At 53.3% G+C, this 23,336-nt stretch overlaps 1 protein-coding gene across 2 annotated transcripts in view; it reads left to right on the forward strand.

The window, feature by feature from the left end:
- The window catches only part of LOC128972469 (Krueppel-like factor 5), a 30,980-nt gene extending 29,384 nt beyond the window's left edge, over positions 1 to 1,596 (forward strand). For both annotated transcript variants that reach the window (XM_054388472.1, XM_054388474.1), the window contains exon 5: positions 1,418 to 1,596. In XM_054388472.1, the coding sequence (XP_054244447.1) occupies positions 1,418 to 1,596 (179 nt within the window). The remainder of the gene's footprint in view (positions 1 to 1,417) is intronic.
- Positions 1,597 to 23,336: the final 21,740 nt, after the last annotated feature.

Here is a 23,336-nt window from a genome sequence, read left to right on the forward strand (position 1 = left end):
CACATGCCTGTGCACGCGTGTTTGCGTGTCTACGTGCGTTGATGCCGCCGCGGTGCGCTCAGCAGTTGGCCCAGGGAAGGGTAAATATTTGAGGTCGGGAAAGTCAGCACATTCCCTGAACTCTGCCTGCTTGTTCAGGGCTGTTAAGAGCGAGGACTAATATTTGAGAGCACCACACCCATGTGAGGAGAAGGCTGTGGCCAGGCTTTTCAGCTCCACAACCCCCCCCACCCCTCCACCCCCGGCACGCAGGGAGCTGGAAGCAAGCAAAAGCTTTTCCAGCCCAGTTCCCAAGCTGGCTGAGAAATTGCACAATGGAAGGGATTTCGGTTTGGGAATAGGTGTGGAAAGGCAGGAGGAGGGGAGAGGGCAGAGGGCTTACGTCACCATGAGTGCTCTGAGGGAAACGCAACGTTTGTGTGTGGAGAGCTGCTGCAGGGCTGAGGCAGAGAGTGTCGGATGGCGGCTTCAAAGATGTGAGGTAGAATGTGCTGGATTCACAGAATCCTAGAATGGTTTGGGTTGGAAGGCACCTTAAAGATCATCTGGTTCCAACTGCCCTGCCATGGTAGGGACACGCTTCCCTAGACCAGCTTGCTCAAAGACTTGTCCAGCCTGGTCTTGAACACCTGCAGGGAGCAGGAATCCCTCCAGGGATGGTGGCTTCAAAGATGTGAGGCTCTGAGTATGGTACAAGCAGAGTGTTCAAAACTGGGGGTCTTGGACTTGATGGTCTCCAGAGGTCACTTCCAACCCCCCTACCTTTGTGATTCTGTGTGTCTTATGGAGGTTGTGAAGAACCACAAGTGAACTCTGGTAGTGTATGCATGCATCAGCATGGCCACAAGTCAGGGTCAGCCCTGGCTCCTTCAGGGTCATCCAGTGTAGATGGACATAAAACTGCTAGAGCAGGTCTAGAGGAGGCCACAAAGATGATTAGATGGCTGGAGCACTTGCCCTGTGGGGACAGGCTGAGAGAACTGGAGAAGAGAAGGCTCTGAGGAGAATTTAGACCAGCCTTCCAGTACTTGGAAGGGGCTACAGGAAAGCTGGGGAGGGACATTTTACAAGGGCTTGTTGACATAGGATGAGAGGCAACGGATTGAACCTTGAGGAGGAGAGATTTAGAGTGGAGATTAGGAAGAAATTCTTGACAGTGACACTGGAACAAGTCACTCAGGCAAGGTTGTGGATGCCCCCTCCCTGGAGGTGTTCAAGGCCAGGTTAGATGAGCTCTTGAGCAACCTGGGCTAGTGGGAGGTGTCCCTGCCCATGGCAGGAGGGGTTGGAACTGGATGATCTTTACAATTCCTCCAACCCAACCTGTTCTGTGAATCTCTGGGCATCTCCGAGAGGAGGAGGTGGGTGGTGGGAGCTGGGCTTTGCCGTGCCCGTGACCTGTGGCTCTCCCTGGCAGGTGAGAAGCCCTACAAGTGCACGTGGGAAGGCTGTGACTGGCGCTTTGCCCGCTCCGACGAGCTGACCCGGCACTATCGGAAGCACACAGGAGCCAAACCCTTCAAGTGCCTCGCCTGCGGCCGCTGCTTCTCCCGCTCCGACCATCTGGCTCTCCACATGAAGAGGCACCAGAACTAGGAGCCACCTACCTTCACCACTCCTCCAAGAGCAGCTCAAACTCGTGGTTTTTTTTTTTTTTTTTTTTTTCCCCCCTTTTCATTTTTTCCCTTCCCAAGGAGGCATCTCCTTTTCTCCTAACACAGGAACAAACCCATGCTGTGATCAACCGGGGGAGCAAGACCCCTGCCTCTGCAAGCCCTCTCCCCAGCTATTCTGGTTTTAAGAGAAATGTCATTAAAACCCAGTTTTAATTACAGACTGATCTCATGATGAGGCTCCTGGCAGCACTGGGGTGCTGGACCTTGGACTCCAAAGGCTGTTCTTCCAGCAAACCTGCTATTTATTTGTCACTCAGGAGCAACTGTCCTTTGTGTCTCAAGCTCTTTAGGATTATTTTAACTCCCTTTTCAGGGTGGTGCCTGAGGAAGGTTGTGATGGGTTGGTAGCTTGGCTCTGCATGGGAGGTCTCCCTCCAAACTGTCCTTTTGGACTGCCCCAGGGTGTGGCCACCTCATCCCATGGTGTGGCTGTGGGTATGCCCCCTTGTCCCATGGCAAGGCCATGGATGTTCCATCTTGCCCCATGGTGCAGCCATGGATGTGCCACCTCTGAGGGGTGAGAGCAGAAGCACATGCCCAGGGCTGTTTGGTTTGACAATCCCAATTTCTGTGGGGGCATAGAAGAAAAGGCCTGTGACATACTCACCTGATGTGCCTTCAAGCAAGGAACAGCACAAAAGCAGATGACAAAAGCCATCATCTGTGTGCCACAGAGCCCATCTGTGGCTTCCTGGCAGCTGACTCACTCAGGGCTGTCAATATCTGCCCTGCTTGACCAGGTTTTTTTGGTTGTGTCCTTAGCATTTCCGCTTCCAAGATGAATTTGACTTCAGATGTCTCTGGGAGGGCCAGCACAGATCTTGAAGCCACCCAGGGGACTGAAAAACAAGCCACCAGCTTGACAGTGGAAGCCAGACTGCATTTTCCCAGTAGAAATAGCCAGAACACAGTGTGCCTTTTTTTTTGGAAAGCCACCAGTCAGGCTGTGTTCATGCCTTGGCCAGGAGCAGAAGGGATCAGTCCTCACCAATCTCACCCCTCTTCTGCTGTTGCCACTTCACCACCTCCAGACAGAAAAGCGAAACAAAATCCCAATCAATCCTGCTGTTCAGATTGTGATCACCTTACCTACCTCACCTTGGGCTGCACCACCTTGGGCTTCCCTCCTCTTCCGTGGGGTGCCTCACGTGGGGCACATCAACCATTCTTCAAAGCCTGCTGAGGGTTGAACTGAGGTAGGACAAGAGCCAGGCCAGGCTGGTTTAAAGAGCTGCCCTGCAGGTGATCAATAAATCAGGGACAAATCATGTGCCTGGTGTGTCCAACAGGGTAGTGACGTCCTCCTCTTTTGTTCTTCCTCCGCTCCACATTGGAGCGGCTGCAGCAGGCACTGGAAGGGCCACCCTGAATTTTGGCATCTTCAGGTGGTGGAAATTTGAAGGCCACCCCTCCCTTCTCTTACCCAACCTACCCCTTGGCCAAAGATGGGTCCTGGTTGTCCTGGATAAATTAAAACTGGTCCCACGCTGGTCTGGAGAGACAGGAGGAATGATTTGGGGTGGAGTGTTCATGCTGTAGGCTTTGGGATGGATGATGTGCCCAGGGCTGGTGGTGCAGCGCTGTAATGAGCCTTTCATGTGGCTCTTTGACAAGGAGCCACCTCCTTTCTTCATGCCACCAAGGAGGGTGGGAATGGAGAGGTGAAATCAGACCAACAAGTGGCTGGAAGCTGGTTTAGGTGACTTTCCCTGATGGTGCATGGGAAGAGCTTTCCAGACCACTGCACTAGGGCCTTTGCCTGCCTGGCACCTTCTTGACATGGTCAGGTGAGGCTTGGGAAGCCTGGCTCATAAATCATCTTTTGCTGACCACGTGTATGTCCTCCACATCCCCTTCCCCACTCCTTCCTTGCTTGTCACAGGGCACTGGGGCCTGGCAGGTGCTGGAACAAAGCAGCTTGTTTACCATCAGCCTTACTGGCTGTGGGCTCTGGCTCCACTTCAGGGCACAGAGCAGGACCTTGCCAATGCCACTGTCTTGACCTAGGCCCCTTCTTTTTTCCCACCTCGCTTTGGAGGCTGGGTTGAGCTATAGGAGCAAGGAGGGTGTGCAGTGCCTTCTACCCCCAAAAATAGAGGGGCAGGAGGGGTGTGCAACCTGAAGCCTCCATGCAAGGGGCTTCTGCTCAGAGATGGATCTGGAGAAGCCTCAGGGAAAGTCTCTGATGATGGAAAAACCCCTGGGAGAACGGTGGTGGTGCAGGAGCACGTCTGCCAGCACAGGCAGGTTGAGCTCACACCAAAGGAATGTCAGGGTAGAATGGAAGTGCCTCAGCCAGTCCTTGCCAGTGCCTCCAGGAAGCTCAGGCAGCCTTGGTGGGGCTGGGGGGGGGCCTAAGGCAGCCGTGTTGGGACCTGCTGTGCCCCACCCAGCTCAGCTGGCACCCCTTCAGCACCTGGAAAGGTGAGTCCTGCCATGCTGAGCTTGTGACAGCACAGTGGAGGGGCTGACAGCTCCCACACTTGTAACCACAACCTCCCTGGGGGAAGACCTTCGAGTCTGGTCCATCTGTTGTGGTTGAACCTCCTAATGTGTGAGCCAAGGGCACAGGATCAACCCAGCCACCACGTGGGCCACCAGGCTAGTTGTGGGGTTAGCCCTTACCCTCTCAGAGGGGTCTTATTGTCCCCTCTTCTTTATTTTGGAGAAGGAAACCTCCCCTTCACCCCACATTTCCTTATTTTCTTCCCTTGTTGTGCTGATGGAGCCCCAAACCAGCACAAAGCCAAAACAACCAGCAGGCAGCTCTGAAATAATTCTCCTGTTGTTCTTGATGTGCAGGAAAAAAACATCTGAGCATCTGCTCAGCCTCAGGTGGACTCCATGTGTGTGCAGATAGATTTTTTTTAAAATTATTTCTTTGTACCTTCATGAGGGAGGAGCAGAAGAAGCAGCCTCTTAAAACCCAAAACGGTCCAAGGCAAAACCATGGCAAGTCTGGGCGTTGGTTTCTCTCCTGTTGTGTGTATAGAAGGGGACAACCTCCAGCCTCATGTTTCATTGCAGCTCCTGGTGAAAGCTGGGGGAGATAAGGAGGGATGTTGATGATTCTCTTTTCCTGCTGACCAGGTTCCCTCAGCTCCAACTTCATCACAATGAAGTTGGTTTACATCCCTCTAGACCCTGCTGATGGTCCCCAGGTGTTGCTCTGTTCTACTTCCTACGTCCTTCTCCTCTCTCAATTGTTTCCAGGTTTCATCTTCATTTAGGGGACTGAGGTCTGAGAAATCCCAGCTGGGTTTGTTCAGTCTGGAGAAGGCTCCAGGGAGACCTCATCACCATGTTCTAATGTTTAAGGAGTGAAAGCTGAGAGAGATGAGAAGTGATGCTGATGATCCTCTTTCCATACTGATCAGGTTTCCTCAACTCAAATTTATCACAATGAAGTTGGTTTACATCTTTCTAGCCCCTGTTGATGGTCCCCAGGTGTTGCTGTGCTCTGCTTCCCAGGTCCTTCTGCTCCCTCAGTTGTTTCCAGGTTTCTCCATCACTTGGGGAGCGTAGATCTGGGACATCTCATCTGGGTTTGTTCACCACCACTTGGAAAATCAACTGGGGAATGGGATCTGAGAGATCTCAGCTGGGTTTGTTCAAGCCTGGAGAAGAGAAGGCTCAGGGGAGGCCTTTTCCCCATGTTCTAGTGTTTGAGGAGTGGAAGCTGGGGGAGATGAGGAGTGATGCTGATGGAGCGAAAGTCCCTCTTTGCTACAGGGGCTGGTGTGTGAACTCCAGCTCAGTGAAAGTCCCTCCATCCTCTGGGACACTTTGGTGATGGGGACATTGGAGAAGGTTTCCAAGCCAGGGAAGTCTCTGCTGCACCTTTATCATAGTGAGGGTGGGAAATAAATGGCTGTAAATAGGAGCAGAGCAGCGAGTGGCTTGGTGGCTCTGTGTGGATCGAAGGTGATCATTGATTGTTTACTGTCCAAGATGAACACAATGTGAAAATTGGGACCTGGAGAACTTGGGTGGAAGGTTTATTTTTCTGGTGATGCTTTTGTTTGTTACGGATCCCCTCTTCTCCCCCTCCCCCCCACAAAGCCTCTCCCCCAACTATTAATCCAGCTCATGTTTTGTAATAAAATTCTATCATGTGGAGACGTTGTCTTTCTTCTGTTCCCACACACACCTCAGCTGCTCTTTGGGCCTTTACCTCCTTGGATGGCTGTGGTAGACTTAAGAAAAGGAAGAAAAAGCTTAAAAGGTTCTTTACTGAAGGTAGTGAGACCCTGGCCCAGGTTGCCTGGAGAGATGATAGATGTTCCATCCCTGGAACCATTCAAAGTCAGCTTGTTCAGGACTCTGAGCCCCAAGTAGCTGCTCTAGTTGCAGATGTCTCTGGTTGGACTAGATGACTTTAAAGGTTCTTCCAACCCACCTCAATGATGCTATGATTAGGCTGGGCTGAGAAATTTGACATGTGAGCAGGGAAGGGACCTGTGCATGGTGTAACCATGGAGCGCTCGGCCATACTGTTGGCATTTGGTGTGGTCTGAGCTTTGAAGAAACATCCAGCCCTGTCCCACAAGGGCCAAGAAAAAGGGCAGGCAGGACACCTTTTTTCTCTCTCCACCTTTACTATGTGCTCTGTGAGGGGAGAAGACACCCATGGGTCAGAGAGAGCAGGATAGGAGCAGTGCCAGGCAGTGGGGAAGGGAGAAGAGCTAGGGGGATACATGAGGAAGTTCTGGGCTGGGGCTGGGCCTTCAAATTCCCCATTTGTACTCCTATGTGTACATATCCACAGAGTTGTAGCTGTGCAAACAGGCAGCAGGGCTTCAGAGGTGCTGGGGCTGCTGAGGTCACACACACCTGCACACACATCTATAGCTCTTTATAAGCCCTTCCTGGCAGGATCCCATCTTCTCCTTTGTGTTTGCTTCCTGTAGCCACCTCTTGATCTGGCCATGCTTTGCAGGATCCTGAGTCTTACTCCATGCTGAAACCAGCATCTCCCTGTTGCTTTCCAAAACTTGCATTTCAGCTCCATTTTCATGAAGAAAATTCACTGTCCCTACTGCTCGGGTTCCCTCAGCTCCAGCTTTGTTGCAATGAAGTTGGTTTACATCCTTCTAGTCCCTGTTGATGGTCTCCAGGTGTTGCTCTGTTCTACTTCCCAAGTCCTCCTTCTCTCTCAGTTGTTTCCAGGTTTCACCATCACTTGGGGAGTGAGACCTGAGAGATCTCAGGTGGGTTTGTTCAGCCTGGAGAAGAGAAGGCTCAGGGGAGACCTTGTCACCATGTTCTGGTGTTTGAAGAGTGAAAGCTGGGGGAGATGAGGAGTGATGCTGATGATGCTCTTTCCATACTGATCAGGTTCTCTCAGCAAAAACTTCCATCACAATGAAGTTGGTTTACATCTTTCTAGCCCCTGTTGATGGTCCCCAGGTGTTGCTGTGCTCCGCTTCCCAGGTCCTTCTGCTCCCTCAGTTGTTTCCAGGTTTCTCCATCACTTGGGGAGTGTAGATCTGGGATATCTCATCTGGGTTTGTTCACCACCACTTGGAAAATAACTTGGAGATTGAGATTTGAGAGATCTCAGCTGGGTTTGTTCAGCCTGGAGAAGAGAAGGCACAGGGGAGACCTTACCAACATGTCCAGGGTGCCCACAAAGAAGGTGAAGAAACCAGCATGAGGAACTGCTCCTTCACCACACAGCTGGCAGAAGAGAGAAGAAACCCATGGTGGTTTGCTGACTTCAAATACTGAACCACCTCATTTCTACCTTTTCAATGTCTTCCACCTGCAAATGTGGAAGTGGGGTAGGAGGAAGAAGACACTGTCAGGGACCTCTGTCCTCAAACATGAGGCCATCAGAGCCTCCTGTGGCACTGGGGTGGAGGTCTGGGGCTAGAAAGGAGAGGCTTTCTGTGGAGAGAGGTGTTGGAAAGACATGGGCTGATCTTAGGAAGACCATGAGCTGATGGCTGGAGCCTCTGGGGAGATCTGAGGAAAACCTGGTGGAGATCACCATGGACCCATCATGAACCAACACATCTCCTCTGAAGCCATCTCCTGCTCTGCAAGTATTCATGGAAGCTCCTTTGTGATGCGTGGCCTCATGCTGGTCACTATGGACAGAGCTGGGATGCTGTTCTTCTGCTAAACACATCTCCAAGGCAAGAGGCATCACATGGCCAGGCACCCAAACACCTCCTCCAACCCCTCCTCCTTCCACCCAGCACGTCCTTCAGCAGGGACTTTGCTCTGGCTGTGCCTCCAAGCTGTTGCTGGTGAGATCACCTGGAGAGCAAATACTGGGGAGGATGTGCCATGACGTCAGGCAAGGCCAGAGGGCGGCTGGTTCATGGCATGCAAAGCTCCACTCTCCTTCCTCCATGGAGCTGCAGTGGGGAAAACCCCAGAGAAGACAGCAGAGGAGAGGATGCCTGGAGCTGTCACATCAGTGGCACTGCTGTCCTGTGGGATGGGGACCCTCCTGCCCCAGAAAGGCCTCTCATAGCCATGGGGCACAACTGGGAGGGGGACAACTCAGGAGTTTGTGAGAAGAGCTCAGGTTTTGTGTCTCTCAAGCCAAAATGTCCCTGTCAGCCCCACCTACAGCTGTCTCTGCTCACCCATCTCTACCTCCATTGCCAAAAATGGTTTCCACCACCCTCAGTTTTGAGGGAGCACGTTGGTGGTGTTGAGGTGCTCACGGACTGTCCCTGCTGGAGCACAGGGTTGTGTATGCCATCTCTCTCCCTCCTGGCACTTTCCCTGCCCAGGCTCCCAGCCTGGTCCTTTGCCCTAGAGGTGGTGATGCTCTGCTTCACCCATGTGACATCAGGGACCTGAGAAGGTCCTACTCCAGTCTGAAGGTCAGCTGCTGGCTGTCTCAAACTTAGGATGGGATGGCCCAGGAAGGTACAGTCCCTCTGGATGCTGGAGAGCCATTCTGTGTTGGACATCGGGGGGGGGAGATGCAACACCCTGCTGAAGTCCATCTGGGTCACCTCTCTCCCTGAACCAGAGGAGGGGACAACTCAAAACATTCTTTCTCCAAATCGTGGGAAACCTGGGAGGCAGCTCAAAGTGGAGCTGGAAGTTCAGATTCATCCCACAAAGGGTCCTCAGCAGAGCAAGACTTCATCCTGCCCAAAGCCCTTCACCTTGCAGACCCAAATAGTGAGAGGAGCCCTTGCTCTCCACCCAGCGACTTTCACTGCCCGCAGTGTCCCCCCAGCCACCAGCACCCTCTGCTCCTTGTTTGTGCTCCAGTGATGAAGCAATGCTGCTATAAAACCCAGGTTGGATCCCATCTGCTGTTCCTGAGCAGTTATGGGCCTGTTAAAGCTGAAGGAATGCCAAGATTGTGGCTGGTCAAGGACAGGGAGGGAAGGAGGAGGTAGAAGGGGGGGGAGAGGAAAACAGAGGTGAAAGCCTGGAGGAGGAGGTCCTGCTGCATGGTTTTGCATGGCATGGCCAGGAGGTGAAGACACCAAGTGGGGAGGACCAAGTGTCCACTTGGGTTTTTTGCTTGGCATCCAGAAGGAAGGAACACTGATGCCACCATCTTATGCCTAGCAACAGATGGGAGTCACTGTGGCAGGAGGGTTGGGTGGGCTGGGCACCTTGGCTGGGGAGGTTCAGCAAGGCTCTGGTCTCTTTCTGCCCTCCCGGGGTGATTTCAGAGGGGAAGGCTGGAAGGTCCTACCCCTATGAAACAGCAAAGTGCCCTCACAGCAGCACCCTATACCCAAGGTCCAGTGGGATGGGACAGGAGCAAACCTACCCCAGCCTGTGGGATCTGGAGATGACGCTATGGAAACTCACCTGACATCTCCAGCCTGGCCCAGCAGCACTGGTGTTGGAGCAGGTCCAGTGCTGACCTCTGCCCACAGCCATGACTTTCCAGATGGTTTCTGTTTGAACTTTGCTGTGCCTTGGCCCTGGTGACAAGTGTGGTGTGTCTCCAGAGGGCTGCCTCCTCAAGGTCGTTCTGTTTGAAGTTGTCATGGCCTGAGCTGTAAAGTTATCCATTGACCTGGGACAACACAATGAAGAGAGGAAGAGCTGCTGGGTGGTTTCATCAGCTCTCTCCAGAGCTCACCAAAGGATCGTGGTGTGGGCTACACAGAAGCATAGAATGGCCTGAGTTGGAAGGGACCTCAAAGCTCATCCAGTTCCAACCCCCCCCACCATGGGCAGGGACACCTCCCACTAGACCAGGCTGGTCAAAGCCTCATCCAGCCTGGTCTCAAACACTGCCAGGGAAGAGGCATCAACTCCTCTGGGCAACCTGTTCCAGTGTCTCACCACCTTCACCCTAAAGAAGTTCCTAATGGCCAATGAAAATCTGCCCTGCTCTGGGTTCAAATCATAAACAGGAAAAGCCCCCAAAGGGCTGAGGTGATGCCTGCCAGTTGAGGGACAGCTCCCAGCTCACCTGGAAGACACAAGGGTGGGAATGGGAGTGCCAAAAGTAGGCTGAATATTGGAGTGGGCAGCTGGGGGCTGCTCCCACCCTGGTGGGAAGAGCCATGCTTGCTGTGAGAGCAGCCCCAAGTGCTGTCCTTCCAACCCAGCCCTTATCTCCTTATCCTGAGGACTATCAACCCCTGGAGCCTCCCCGTGGTGCTCCATCACGTGGCTGAAGCAGGGCCTGGGCCATTAAAGTTAACCTTTACCCAGGGGAGCATTGACTTGGGGTAGTCCAGGCTGGGGAAAGTGAGGGAGGGCAGGGGCAGGCTCTGGTTCCTTCGAAGTGCAAGGTCCTGCACCTCGGCTGGGGCAATCCTGGAGATCCCCACAGGCTGGCAAAGGAACCAGGCAGTTCCCAGGAGTAACCCAACCGTGTGCAGGAGGCTCTCCTGACCCTCTAATCCCATAATCCATCACCAAAGAGACCTGAGCACTACCTGGCAGAGTGGGAAGCAGAGGGGCCCTGGAGTGAGACAACTGGTTCCCAACTGCCCTGCCAAGTCCCATCACTTTTTGGCTCATCTTGATGTTCCCTCCAGGCAGAGCAGGGCCTGGGGAAGCAGCAGAGAGGTGGTTGTTCTCTGCTTCTCCAAGCCAACAGCTCCAGCACCCCCCTTGCAACCCATCCCATCCTCCTGCTTTGCAGCCCATTCCCATATGGATTCCCCTAGTCTGGGCATTGCTCAACCATCACAGAACCATCAAATGGTTTGGGTTGGAAGAGACCTCTAGTTCATCTAGAGTGCAGCTAGGCAAACCCCCTGCAGTCAGCAGAGACATCTCCAACTAGATCAGGTTGCTACCGTAGAACCATTTAGGCTAGAAAAGACCTTTAAGAACGTTTGGTCCAACCATCCTCACTTCCCAAAGTGCCTTTTTCTGGAGTGTCTTCCTGGCACCTTCAGGGTGGGAGGTGCCCCTGGGGCTGGAGAAAATGGGGACCTCAAACTGCCAGGGTTGGGGGTCTGGACTCAATGATCACCAGAGGTCCCTTTCAACCCCTACTACTCTGTGATGAAATGAGGAAGGATGAATCCCACTCTGCACAGGACCCTCCTTTCTGCTCCTGCCATCTCCTCTGACTCACCATGGCCATAGGGCACTTCAGCCCATCCTGGACACCTTTAGAGATGTTCAGTGAAGCTTCCACCACCTCCTGCTGGACACCAGTTCACCTGAGCCAGCGCAGAGACCTTGCAACTCATTGCAGTGCTGAATGGAATTTTTCCAGAGGTGAGTTCTGTGGCTGCTGCTCCTTCCTTCTGCACTGGGGCCACCACATCAGGTTTGGGCCAGGAGCATTCAGAAGAGCCAAGGGATGGCTGTGAGAGCAGGGAGGTTGGCACAGCTCCTGGGGCTGCCCTCGCTGTGAGCTGAAAGATGGATGGCCCAGGCATGGCGGTGCCAGGGAGGTGCCACGCAGGTGGAGGCCCTGTGCCAACAGGAGATGGTGGCCTCATGGGAGAGGACACAGGGCCAGATATGTCCTGAGCAAACCAACCAACCACAAGGCTGCAGGCCCTGGTGCAATGGAGCCTGGGCACTGCAGTGGCATGGTGCTGGAGCGAGGGGACACAGCCTTGCTTGCTGGCTCTGTGTTTGGGAAGGGGGCTGCTTGAGGGGGGATGACACCTGCTTTGCTCAGGACAGGTCTTCATGCTGAGGAGGAGCCAATACATCTGGTGTGAAGAGTGGAGGACATCTGCCTGCCTGTCTCCCACATCGCCACCACCTTCTGGGTGAGTCTAAAGCCAGATCTTCATCCCTGGCTCTTTCACCTTCCCCAACCTCATCTGCTTGGTGAGGCCAGAGTGGGAGAGTTGGGGTTGTTCAGCCTGGAGAAGAGAAGGCTCCAGGGAGACCTTCTGGCAGACCTTCAGGATTTCAAGGGACGAATCAGAAAGCTGGAGACAGACTTTTGAGCAGGCCTGAACTAAAAGAGGGAGATTCAGATGGGAGAGAAGGGAGAAATGTTTGACACTGAGGGTGGGGAGAGCCTGGCCCAGGTTGCCCAGAAAGATGGTGGATGCCTCATCCCTGGCACCATAGCAGGTCAGGTTATTTGTGGCTCTGAGCAAGCTGCTGTAGTCGCAGATGTCCCTGCTGACTGCAGGGGGTTGGACTAGGGGAGCTTTAAGGGTCCCTTCCCACCCTAGCCAGTCGGATTCCGTCATTGTCTCCCCTGCCAGCTCTCCAGGCTCAGGCTGCCGATGCCATTCTTCTGCACAGCACTTGGGGCAGCAGAGCCCTGCTCTAGGCTTGGAGCTTCAAGCCACATGTTCTGGGAGCTGAGCCAGCTCCAGACAGTCAGCTTTGGCAGTGAGGGCAGCAGAGGTTCCTCTTCCTCTCCTCCAGCGAGGGCATGGCAAGCTGCGGGAGGGTGGCCAGTGGATGTTCTGCAGTTTGGTCTGTTCATGGCAGAGCTCTCCAGGAAGACTCTTGGGCAAGTGTTGGAGCAGAAAGCACTGTAAGAGTTGCAGCCTGAGGAGAAAGGAAGGTCCTCAGGAAGATCCGGGACTGAGCTGAATCGTCTCAGCTTGCACCACAGCTGCTCCAGGCGGATAGAGCAGGCAGAAGTCTCAATTGCTGAAGCACACAGTGCTTCAAAGGGAAGAGTATGAAGTGCAGAGAGGCCCTGGCTCTGCCAGGGCATCAGCCACAGTCGAGGCTGGCATTTAAAATATCACCAACCCTGGGGCAACTTGAAGCCATTTCCTCTCATCCTGTCACTTGCTCCTTGGGAGAAGGGACTGACCCTCACCTAGCTGCAGCCTCCTTTCAGGGAGTTGTAGAGAGCCAGAAGGTCTCCCCTCAGCCTCCTTTTCTCCAGGAAGAACACCCCCAGGTCCCTCACTGCTCCTCACCAGCCCTGTTCTCCAGACCTTCACCAGCTTCTTTGCCCTTCTCTGGACATGCTCCAGCCCTTCAATGTCCTTCTTGGAGTGAGGGGCCCAGAACTGATGAGTTTTAAAACAGGTAGCACTGCAGTCCTGCCAAGCCCAGCACTAGGAGAAAGCAACAGCAGCTTGAGATGTGCTGCTAGAGAAGACTTTGGAGATAAGTTCACTCTCCCCAGAGTGATGCAGTCCACATGCACCCTACCTTTCAGCTGCTTTAAAGCCTTCTTGGAGCACCCAAAGCTTGTGTCTCTACCCTGGTCCCACCCTGCTGCTGTAAGGTTCTGCCAAGGCTGCAGGAGGTTCTGCAAAGCATCCTGAAGTTTTTGTTGAAGCTCATTTGGTTTCCTGGTCCTCAAAGGCTTTCCCATTCCTCTGTTAAGAAGATTCCTGAGCCCTGCCATGGAGTGAAGGGCACAGCCACCCTCACTGGATGATCAAGAAGCACAGAATTGTTTGGGTTGGAAGAGACCTCCAAGATCATTGAGTCCAACCATCGAATTAACACCATCCTGGCCATCAAACCATGCCCCCAAGTGCCATGGCCACAGGTTTCTTGAACACCTCCAGGGATGGGGACTCCACCACCTCCCTGGGCAGCCTGTGATGCCCACAGAGAGGGCAGGCTCCAATTACTAACCCTCATCAGCAAGGACCAAAGCAGGGGCTGGGGAAGGGATCAGTGAGGCTGTGTCTTAGCTGGGTGGCATTTAGGGGAGGACATGGACAGCTTTGAAATATGGCCAAGGAGTTCCTGCAGCAGCTGGTTGCTGTTAACCCCTTCTGGGCCAAGCTGCAATGGTGTAAGGGGGGGAACTGCCTGCAGAAGCTCCTATCCCAAGTGTGAGAAGGTCATTTCTGGAGCTGATGTGTCCACATTGCTCTTGAAGAGCTCAGGAGGAGCCAGCTGATGCTTTTGGGATGAATACTGCAGAACACAAACAGCAACAGGAATTGAAGGTGAGAGCAGCAGGAAACACGGGAAGGGACCTTTGAAGATCATCTAATCCAACCCCTCCCACCCCCCACAGCCAGCAGGGACACCTGCAACTACAGCAGGTTGCTCAGAGCCCCAAACAACCTGACCTGGAATGGCTCCAAGCTGGGGAGAGCTGGTGATTTTCAGCCTGAAGAAGAAAAGCCTCCAGGGACACCTTCTGGTGGCCTTCCAGGACAGCTCTGGGCAGCATTTACTGCAGAGCTCTTGATCCAGGTTGGTCTTTCTGCACAGAGCATCCAGTTCCCACTTCCCAAGATGCTCTCCAGGAGCTTCAGCAGGAGGTGTTTGGCACTGCAATGCTGCTGTGCAGACACAGACTCCCACACAGCCCTGCTTCCAGCTTGGGTGGTGTTTAGCAGAGCCCAGCCCCTGCCAGGAGCCTCACACAGCCCAGAGAGATGCATTAAATGAGCTGTTTTACTTGCAGCAGGTGATCACCTCCAGCAGAGGAATTAGAGCTGCTGAGCAGAGCAGCCCTGCTGCTGCCACACTGCTGAAGAGTCACAGTGGGGATTTGCTGAGGACTTCATGTTCAGAATTAGCAGCTATGGGAAAATTACATCAACATCTGCTTTGGTGAAGAGCCTCAGAGCTTCAGAGGATCCTGGAATGGTTTGGGTGGGAAGGGACCTTTTAAAGATCACCTAATGCAGCCCTCCTGCAGGGACATCTGCAACTGGAGCAGGTTGCTCAGAGCCCCAAACAACCTGACCTGCAATGGTGCCAGGGATGGGACATCTCCCACCTCTCTGGGCAGCCTGGGCCAGGCTCTCACCACTCTCAGGGTCAAACTTTTCTCCCTTCTCTCCAGTCTGAATCTCCCTCTTCAAGTTCAAACCATCACCCCTTGTCCTGTCACAGCAGGCCCTGCTCAGAAATCTGTCCCCAGCTTTCTTCTGGCCCCTTGAAGGTTTCCCTGGAGCCTTCTCCTCTCCAGGCTGAAGAACCCCAACTCTCCCAGCCTGGCCTCACAGCAGAGGGCTCCCAGCTCTCCCCTCACTGCTGTGGCTTCTTCTGGCCCTGCTCCAACAGGTGCATGTCTCTGCTGTGCTGGAATCCATGGCTTTATTCCAACAGCTCTTTTTCTTCCAGTTCTCAAACGAAGAAACTTGGAGTCAAACAGGTTCATTAACTTTCCAGCTGCATCACAGCTTTGGAGAAGGCTGGTTTGTAGACATGGCTTCACAGACACCCTTTGGTCCTCTGACCTCAGGAGGACAAGTTCTGCTCACATCCAAGCTGTGATTTGGCTGTGCAGCCACCCCACCATCCTCCTGGGGCATCCCCAGCACCATCTCAGCCACAAGATCATCTGGTGGGGAGGAGAATTTCACAGGAGCCTTGGCACTGGCTGCAATTCCCTGCTGATGTATTTAAGGCAAAAGGAGCATCAGTGTTTAAATGTCACAGAGCTGTGGCACGAGGAGCACACTTAGCACCAGCCCATCAGAAGATGCTTTGCTGTTTATAGAGGAGACACTGACCTCCTGCAGAGGGACCAAGACCCTTCCTTCAGCAGTGGGAAAGTGGCAGGAAGACTCTTAGTTTCACTTGCCATCAGTCCAGCCTCAGATCTCAGACTAAGTCCCAGGATTTTTGGTCTCCAAGGGCTGGTGCTGTCCCTAAAACTCTTCTTGACCTTGCCAGAGGAGGCACCACCCAGGGTTTGTCACACCACTGCCTGGAGACAGCTATAGTCCAGGGATCTCTGCTGACAGGATCACATCCCTGGCTCTGAGCAGAGGAAGAAGAACAGTAGAGTCATGCAAAGCCTTTTAGGAGCTGTAGGTGGATGTACCAGCCTGGAGACACTGTTCCATCAAACTCTGAAGTGCAAATTCTTCTCCAAAATCCCAGCAAGGTTCAGCTTTCAGTGCAGTGAAGGAGAAAGGACAATATCCTGACTTCCTCCTTTCCCTGAGCTCCAGATCCATCACAAGCCTTGCTGCAATGGCTCATGGGTGAGTTTATCTCTGGGGGGTTTCCTTGAGGAGCTGGGTGGGAAGGAGGAGGCTGGGGACCCTTGGCATGCAAGTACTCCAGCTCCTGGGGTGACCACAGCACCAGGAATGGGTGAGGGCCTTTGGGAAAGGCCTGGGAATGATGTAGACACCTCCCCATGACAAGGGTGCTGCTGGGAGGACTTCAGGGGTGCTGATGGCAGCATCTTCGGGATGCAGGAATCTCCAGCATGAGGGTGCCTGCAGCAGCTCTGTCCCCAGGAGGGGTTCATATCCCAGAGGAGACACTTGAGGTTGCAGCTTGCAGTGGTTAAAGATCAAAGCCTGCCTGCAAGCCTTCATCCCAGCAGGAGAGGGGGGAAGAGGGAGGTGGGCAGACAAAGCAGCAGCAGATGTGGTGACCTTCCCATCCTGGGGTAAGTTGGAAGTGAAATGCCAACCCCATCAGGCTGCTTTGTCCATTCCAACCTGCAGCTCACTCCTGCTGCTTTTCAGAGGTGCCAAGAGCCTGTGCTGGCCTTCATCTGCTCCTGCTCCTTCTTCCTCCTGATTTATTTAGATCCATGTAAGGGAAGTGAGCAATAAATAAACAAACAGCCACCCATCCCTACCCACAGCATCTCGTGAGCTCCTCACAGGCTGCCAACACTTCAGGGTGATGAAAATCATCTCTCCACCCTTCCCCCACCCCCTGCCTCTCCCCATCCATCACTCACCACACTCAGCCTTCAGAGCAGAAGGTCTGTGGGGTCAGCAGCTGTCCCCCCTGCTTTGCTTTCTGCTGAACTCAGTCACCCTTGGGTTTGGCATCTGTGCTGCTTGGGGAGCCCTCTTCCATGGAGCTGTACTGCTTCAGGGATGGTGCTTCAGAAAGCAGCTGGTGTGGAAGACCTGCTGGTTGAGATGGAGAGTGCAAGGTGCCCCCATGTTCCCCCTGATTGCCCCCCTCCTGCCCTGTCCTCCCCTTTCCTACAGCCCTGAGAGCTACCTGGCAGGGTGATGGGACAGGGAGCTGCTTGTGCTGGCCCCAGGAAGATCTGCAAGGAGAAGCATTTGCCTGCCATCAAAGAGTGGTGGGAGCAGGAAGGGAGGACTCCTGGCTCTCTACAGCTCCCTGAAAGGAGGTTGGAGTGAGGTAGGAGCTGGTCCCTTCTCCCAAGGGACAAGTGACAGTACAAGAGGAAATGGCCTCAGGCTATGCCAGGGGAGGTTTAGGTTGGACATGAAGAACAATTTCCTTCCCCAAAGGGTTGTTAACCCTGGCTCAGGCTGCCCAGGGCAGTGGTGGACTCCCCATCCCTGGAGGGGTTTCAAAGCCCTGGAGATGTGGTGCTGAGGGCCATGGTTCAGTGGTGCCCTGGCAGTGCTGGGTTAAGGGTTGGGCTTGATGAGCCTAAAGGTATCCTGTAACAAAACTGACTCAGTGATTCCTCCCAACATTTCCCCCTCTCCAGCTCCCTCCTGCCCTTGCACCACAGACCTGGGGGTCACACAAGGGTCACAGCAGGACTCATGCAGCTCCCTGCTGAGCCATTGTGTCCTCCCGGCAGCGGTTAGAACCCTTCGCTCTCTCTACACCGAATCACAGCCACTGCTATCCATCACCACAGAAAAAACACAACAAGAAAAGGGGGTAAGAAAAGCCTGCCTGAAGGAGATGAAGGGCGTGAAGAAGACGAAGGAGCTAGATGAAGAAGCTGGAGGGCAGAGTCCCCTGTGCAGCTCTCCGGTAGCTCTCTCCCCTCTGCACTGCAGCCCTTGTGCTGCTCTCTGCGCTCGCTCGGAAGACACCACAGCGTTTCCCGCAGGATTAGTCAGCAGGAACAGCCCCGGAGCAAGGGCAAGCCCGGGATGGTCCTCATCAAACAGGGACAAATTAACTGCCCCGGGAGCAGACATCAATCAGCCTCCCCCAGTCAGCAGGGCTGAGATGGTTTGTGTAGGAACCAGAGCTCACCGGTGCAATCTCAGCTGGCTTTGTGTCCAGAGCACAGCGAGGGACAGCTGGGTGTGATAATTAGTTATTTTTTTGATGGGAGCAGTAATTAGGGCTGGGGGTGAGGCAGGGGATGGTTGGGAGGTTGGGAGATGAGAAAGGTCAGTTTGGGTACCCATCAGCCTCTGCTTAAATGGCTGATGTGTCTGGGATGCAGCAAAGAGCAGACTTGCTGCTTGTGGATGCTGGAGTGAGGGTCCCGGCTTGGAGGAATGCTCTGGGTGTGGGTCCCCTGAGTCAAGCTGGTGGGAGTGGTGGCACCCAGCCACTGCTTTCCCTGGTGGCTGCATCCATGAGCAGAAAGGGAATTCTCTGGCAAGCAGGGAGCTGAGGATCATAAATCAGGGACTGCAGATGGCACTGGTGGCATTTATGGCTCCCCCAGCACCAGTGTGCTGCTGGGGATGATGAAGAGCCCTCATCCACCTTGGCTTTGCTCCTGGAGTGTTCCAGCACCTCCTGTTTCCTACCTGCTACTGCTCTCCATCCAAAAATCTCTATTTCAACAAAGGGAAATGTCACCTTGTGCTGTGCTCTCAGCCTTCTGCCTGGCACTGAAAGTTGTGCCCAGCTCCCTTCCCTTATTCACTTGCACCTCTACATCTGGTGGAGCTGAGGGAGATGGCTCATGCAGGTGGATCTATACGTGGTTGCTTCAAACTGAAGCAGAAGAAGCTCTTGAATGTACAAGACCAACACCCACCCAGCTCCAACCTCCTTTCAGGGAGTTGTAGAGGACAATGAGGTCTCCCCTCAGCCACCTTTCCTTTTTTCCTGGGTGAACCACCCCAGGTCCCTCAGCTGCTCCTCACCAGACCCATTCTCCAGACTCTTCACCAGCTTCTTTGCCCTTCACCAGACCTGCTCCAGTCCTTCTTGGAGTGAGGGGCCCAAAACTGACCCCAGGATTCAAGGTGTGCCCTCGTCAATGCCCAGTACAAGGGGACAATCCCTGCCCTGTTCCTGCTGGCCACACTATTGCTGATCCAAGCCAGGATGCTGGTGGCCTTCTTGGCCATCTGGGCACACTGCTGCCTCATCTTCAGCCACTGTTGACCAACACTCCCAGGTCCTTTTCCACAGGGCAGTTTCCAGCCACTCTGCGCCAAGCCTGAAGCATTGCAAGGGGTTGTTGTGACCCAAGTGCAGGACCCAGCACTTGGCCTTGTTCAGCCTCATCCCATTGGCCTTGGCCCATTGATCCAGCCTGACCAGGTCCCTCTGTAGAGACTTCCTACCTTGACCCACCCACCTAACTTGTCATCTGCAAGCTTACTAAGGGTGCCCTCCATTCACTCATCCATGTCATTGATGAAGACACTAGAGAGACCAAGCATCTTCCATGGGCAGAAAGAAGAGAAGCAGACAGGAAAACAATTTAGGAGATAAGATAAAGCTGAGTCGGTTGGGGACCCTCTTGGTGCTGAGCCAAGATGCATTTGGGAGGAGGAGATGTTTTCTAGATGGCCTGAGGCTGGCTCAGGGATGGTTCACTCTGTGTCACCACAGCTCCCACGACCTCCAGCGAAGCCAGTGGCTGCATCCCAGGCATCAATCATTTAGTGCCATTAGGCAAGAAGCTCTGTCACAAGATGAGCCTCTCCTGCTTGGAAAAGAAGAGTACCATCTTTGACTTGGTGCTGATGCATCAACAGGGACCAATTATCCTGTGCCCATGGTCTCTAGCTGGCCACACTTTGGCCTCCAGAAAACCAGGACCACCAGAACCCTCTTTGCTACCCAGATGTGCTTGTGCAGAGGGTGTTTAATTGTTGAATTTGGATGTGGGGGGGCAATTTCTTTGCTGCAAGAGTGGTCAGACATTGGAACAGGCTGCCCAGGGTGGAGTCACCATCCCTGGAGGTGTTCAAGAAACACATGGAAATGGCACTTTGGGACATGGTTTAGTGGCCATGGTGCTCTTAGGTTGATAGTTGGACTTAGAGGTCTTTTCTTAGAAGTCTTTTCTAACTGAAACAACTCTATGACTCTATGTGGCAGGTGCCACATGGCCCAACAATTTGTCCCCATACCCCAGGAATAGCCAAATTTCTCCTGTGCTCTGAGACTGCTTACAAGGCTCCTGCTGGGAGCTGGTGTCTGGGCAAAATGGAGCTCAGGGAGACAAGTCTCAGTCTACAATGGATGTGGTTTAGCACCAGAGACTTGGTGGAGTTAGAGAATGGTTGGGCCAGATGAGCTTAAAGCTCTTTTCCAACCAAAATGATTTTCTGGCTCTATGACAATGAGGGGATGGAGAACAGCAGAACACCCCTGATCATGCCTGGTGTTCCCCAGGCAGAGGGATTACACTCTCTGCATTTGTGAGCAGCAAGTGATCCATGTTGCTTGGGTTGATCCACTCAGCTGAGTCCCCAGCCAGAAACTTCTCTCTAGTTACACCAGTTGCCAAAGGAGGTCAATCATTATTCACAGCCCTGAAATAATACATAGGACCTCTCTCCTGAGGTTACAGATGCCCTCAGTCACAGGGACGAGGGGCCAGTAGCCATCACCTCCACATGGGACAAGAGAACATGGTTTTGAATTGCGGGTCTTGGCACACAAGGAATAAGAGCCACAATGCTGAGATACTTCCTAGGCTTGGAGAATGGTTTGGGTTGGAAGGGACCTCAAAGATCACCCAGTTCCAACCCTCTGCCATGGGGCAGGGACACCTCCCACTTAGACCACACTGCTCAAGGCCTTGAACACCTCCAGGGAGGGGGAAATCCACAACCTCCCTGGGCAACCTGTTCCAGCATCTCCCCACCCTCACCATAAAGAATTTCTTCCTAATCTAGGAAATCTGCCCTCTTCCAGCTTACATACCCTTGACCAGGCAGTCACCATCCATAAAGGCATGGTCAAAGGCATGAGCTATGATCCAAACATTTGGTCTCCTTGGGAGGCTCATTTCCATCCAGACCTGCACCTCAGGCAATACATCTCGAGGAGTGATCACTTAATGCCTCAGGCTTCAGGGAACAGGACCAAGAAAGTGAATGAGAACTATTGATCTGGCCTTAAGTGGAGCTATATCTATTAATCTGGGAACACTAATCACTGAGGGGTTGACAAGAACATGAGGTTTCCACCACAACCTTAACACACTCCTGGGCAAAGCCTGAGGAAGACAGAGCTGCTGCCAAGGTTTGTCCTAATGTCATGCAGGGAGCAGTCCCAGAGGCATCAAGCAGCAGGGAAGTCCTGCAAGATGCACCTCTCCCAGCACACACACACACACACATTATTCCTGCTCTCTGACAGCTTCTTTGACCTGATGGATTACATGGAAGAGATGCTCCTGGCAAGTCTCAAGGACAATCTTTTCATCTTGGTGTTATCCCCATCAGCCTGGACTGGCTGTGGCATGATGAAGGTGGGAGCATGGTGGCTTCTTGGCTCTGCAGGGATTTCTCACTTTGTTATTCTCATCTTTCAGCAGGCCAAAAAGTGACACCATGAAGATTAAGATCAACCAGGCTGAGGGGTTTTGCAGGGAGGTGAACGTGCCATAGCAAGGGGGTTGGACTAGATGATCTCCAGAGGTCCCTTCCAACCCCCACCATGCTGGGATTCTGGGATGCTGTGAAACTCCTTGCTGGTTGAACTGATTTCCCACCTTTTGTTTTTTTCTCAGAGAGGATGGGATGTAAAAGTCTTGGCAACAGGAAGGGGTATGGATGAGGAAGACACAGACTGGGAGGAGAGGTAATTGCTCTTCCCTTGGAGGGCCATTGCTTGTCACCACTCTTCTGCCCCTGCTGCCAGCCTGGGTCATGTCTTTCCTCTCTCATTCTCAAACTCAGGTTCTCAGTCTTCCCTCTTGAGAGCCTCATAAGCACAAATACCTCTTGGCCAGCCTCTTGTTGAATGCATGAGTGAAGCCTTTGGAGGGAAGGAGAAGCCATTTCAGTACATTGTGCAAGCTGAGGTCGCTCCAAGCTCTCCCTGCTTTGGCTCCCTTGTCTGTTGTGGCCTCAAACACCACCAGCTCTAGGACTGTCATAGAATCACAGAATGGTTTGGATTGGAAGAGACCTTAAAGATCATCTCATTCCAACTCCCCTGCCATGGCAGGGACACCTTTCACCTTTCACAACACCAGGTTGTTCAAGGCCTTGCACACCTCTAGGGAGGGGACTTCCACAACCTTCCTGGACAACTGGTTCCAATGTCTCACCACCTGTCCTGTTGGCCTCACCAACAGCTTTTCTTCTGAGAGCTGCAACCTGCCAAAACTGGTGGCCAGCAGAGGAGACCCTAGAGTGAATCCTCAATGCTGAGCCTTCAGACCAAGTCCTGTGTTCTCCAGGCAGATGTGTCCAATCTGCTGACCCAGACTGAACTCCTTGGGGCTTTTGCAGTTACCAAGTTAAATCTTCACCACTTTATGGTCTGGAAAACCAGATCACTGGCTGTTGGTTACAAGGGTTCAATAATTACATGTTTGGCTCCACTTCTTATGGTGGAAGGTACTGGCAGGGACCACAGTCCCACCCACACCCAGATGGGAGCAGATGGCTCAGAATGGTTTGGGTGGGAAGGGACCTTTAAGGGTCATCTAGTCCAACTGCCCTACAGTCAGCAGGGACATCTGCAACTAGAGCAGGTTGCTCAGAACCCCAAACAGCCTGACCTGCAATGGTTCCAGGGATGGGGCATCTCCCACCTCTCTGGACAACCTGGGCCACGATCTCATCACCCTCACAGTTAAACATTTCTTCCTTCTCTGCAGTCTGAATCTTCCTCTTCTAGTTTAAACCATCATCCCTTGAGAGGAGCAAGTGGTTTCTGGCATGGGCTGAGAGCAGATGAGTTATTCATGAGCAAAGCCCAGAGCCTGTGTCCTGCTGATTTGAATTTTGCCCAGGGCATGGCTGCAGGGCTTGGTTCTCAGGCTGGAGGCAGGTCCAGATTGCTATAGGCTGTGGGATCCTATCACACTTCATTACTAACTGATGGCTGCTACTAAAAGGTGGAGTTGATGGACACTTCAGCAGAGGGGATTCATTCACATGTGCTCAGAGACACTCCTGAGATGGCAGAGCTGCTCACACCAATCTTCTCTCCACACCTTCCTGTCCCTTGGCTGCTGTTGTGACTCTTGGACCAGTGTCCCGACTGGGATGGAGCAGAGAGGGAGGGAAGCTCCTGTGACACCCACCCTCTGGCCCCTCTGGTCACCACAGCTTCATGAGGATGTGTGCTTCCTGTCACCAGTTACTGCTCAGGAGCTGCTTGTCTCATGCTTTTGCAAGCATGAAATCAAGGTGACAGCTTGACATGAGGCAGCAGCAAGGAAGAAACTCCCTCCCTCCCTTCCTCCTTGTCTCACTCCTTCCCTCCCTCTTCATG

Source organism: Indicator indicator, chromosome 17 (assembly GCF_027791375.1).
Source record: "Indicator indicator isolate 239-I01 chromosome 17, UM_Iind_1.1, whole genome shotgun sequence".
NCBI lineage: Eukaryota > Metazoa > Chordata > Aves > Piciformes > Indicatoridae > Indicator > Indicator indicator.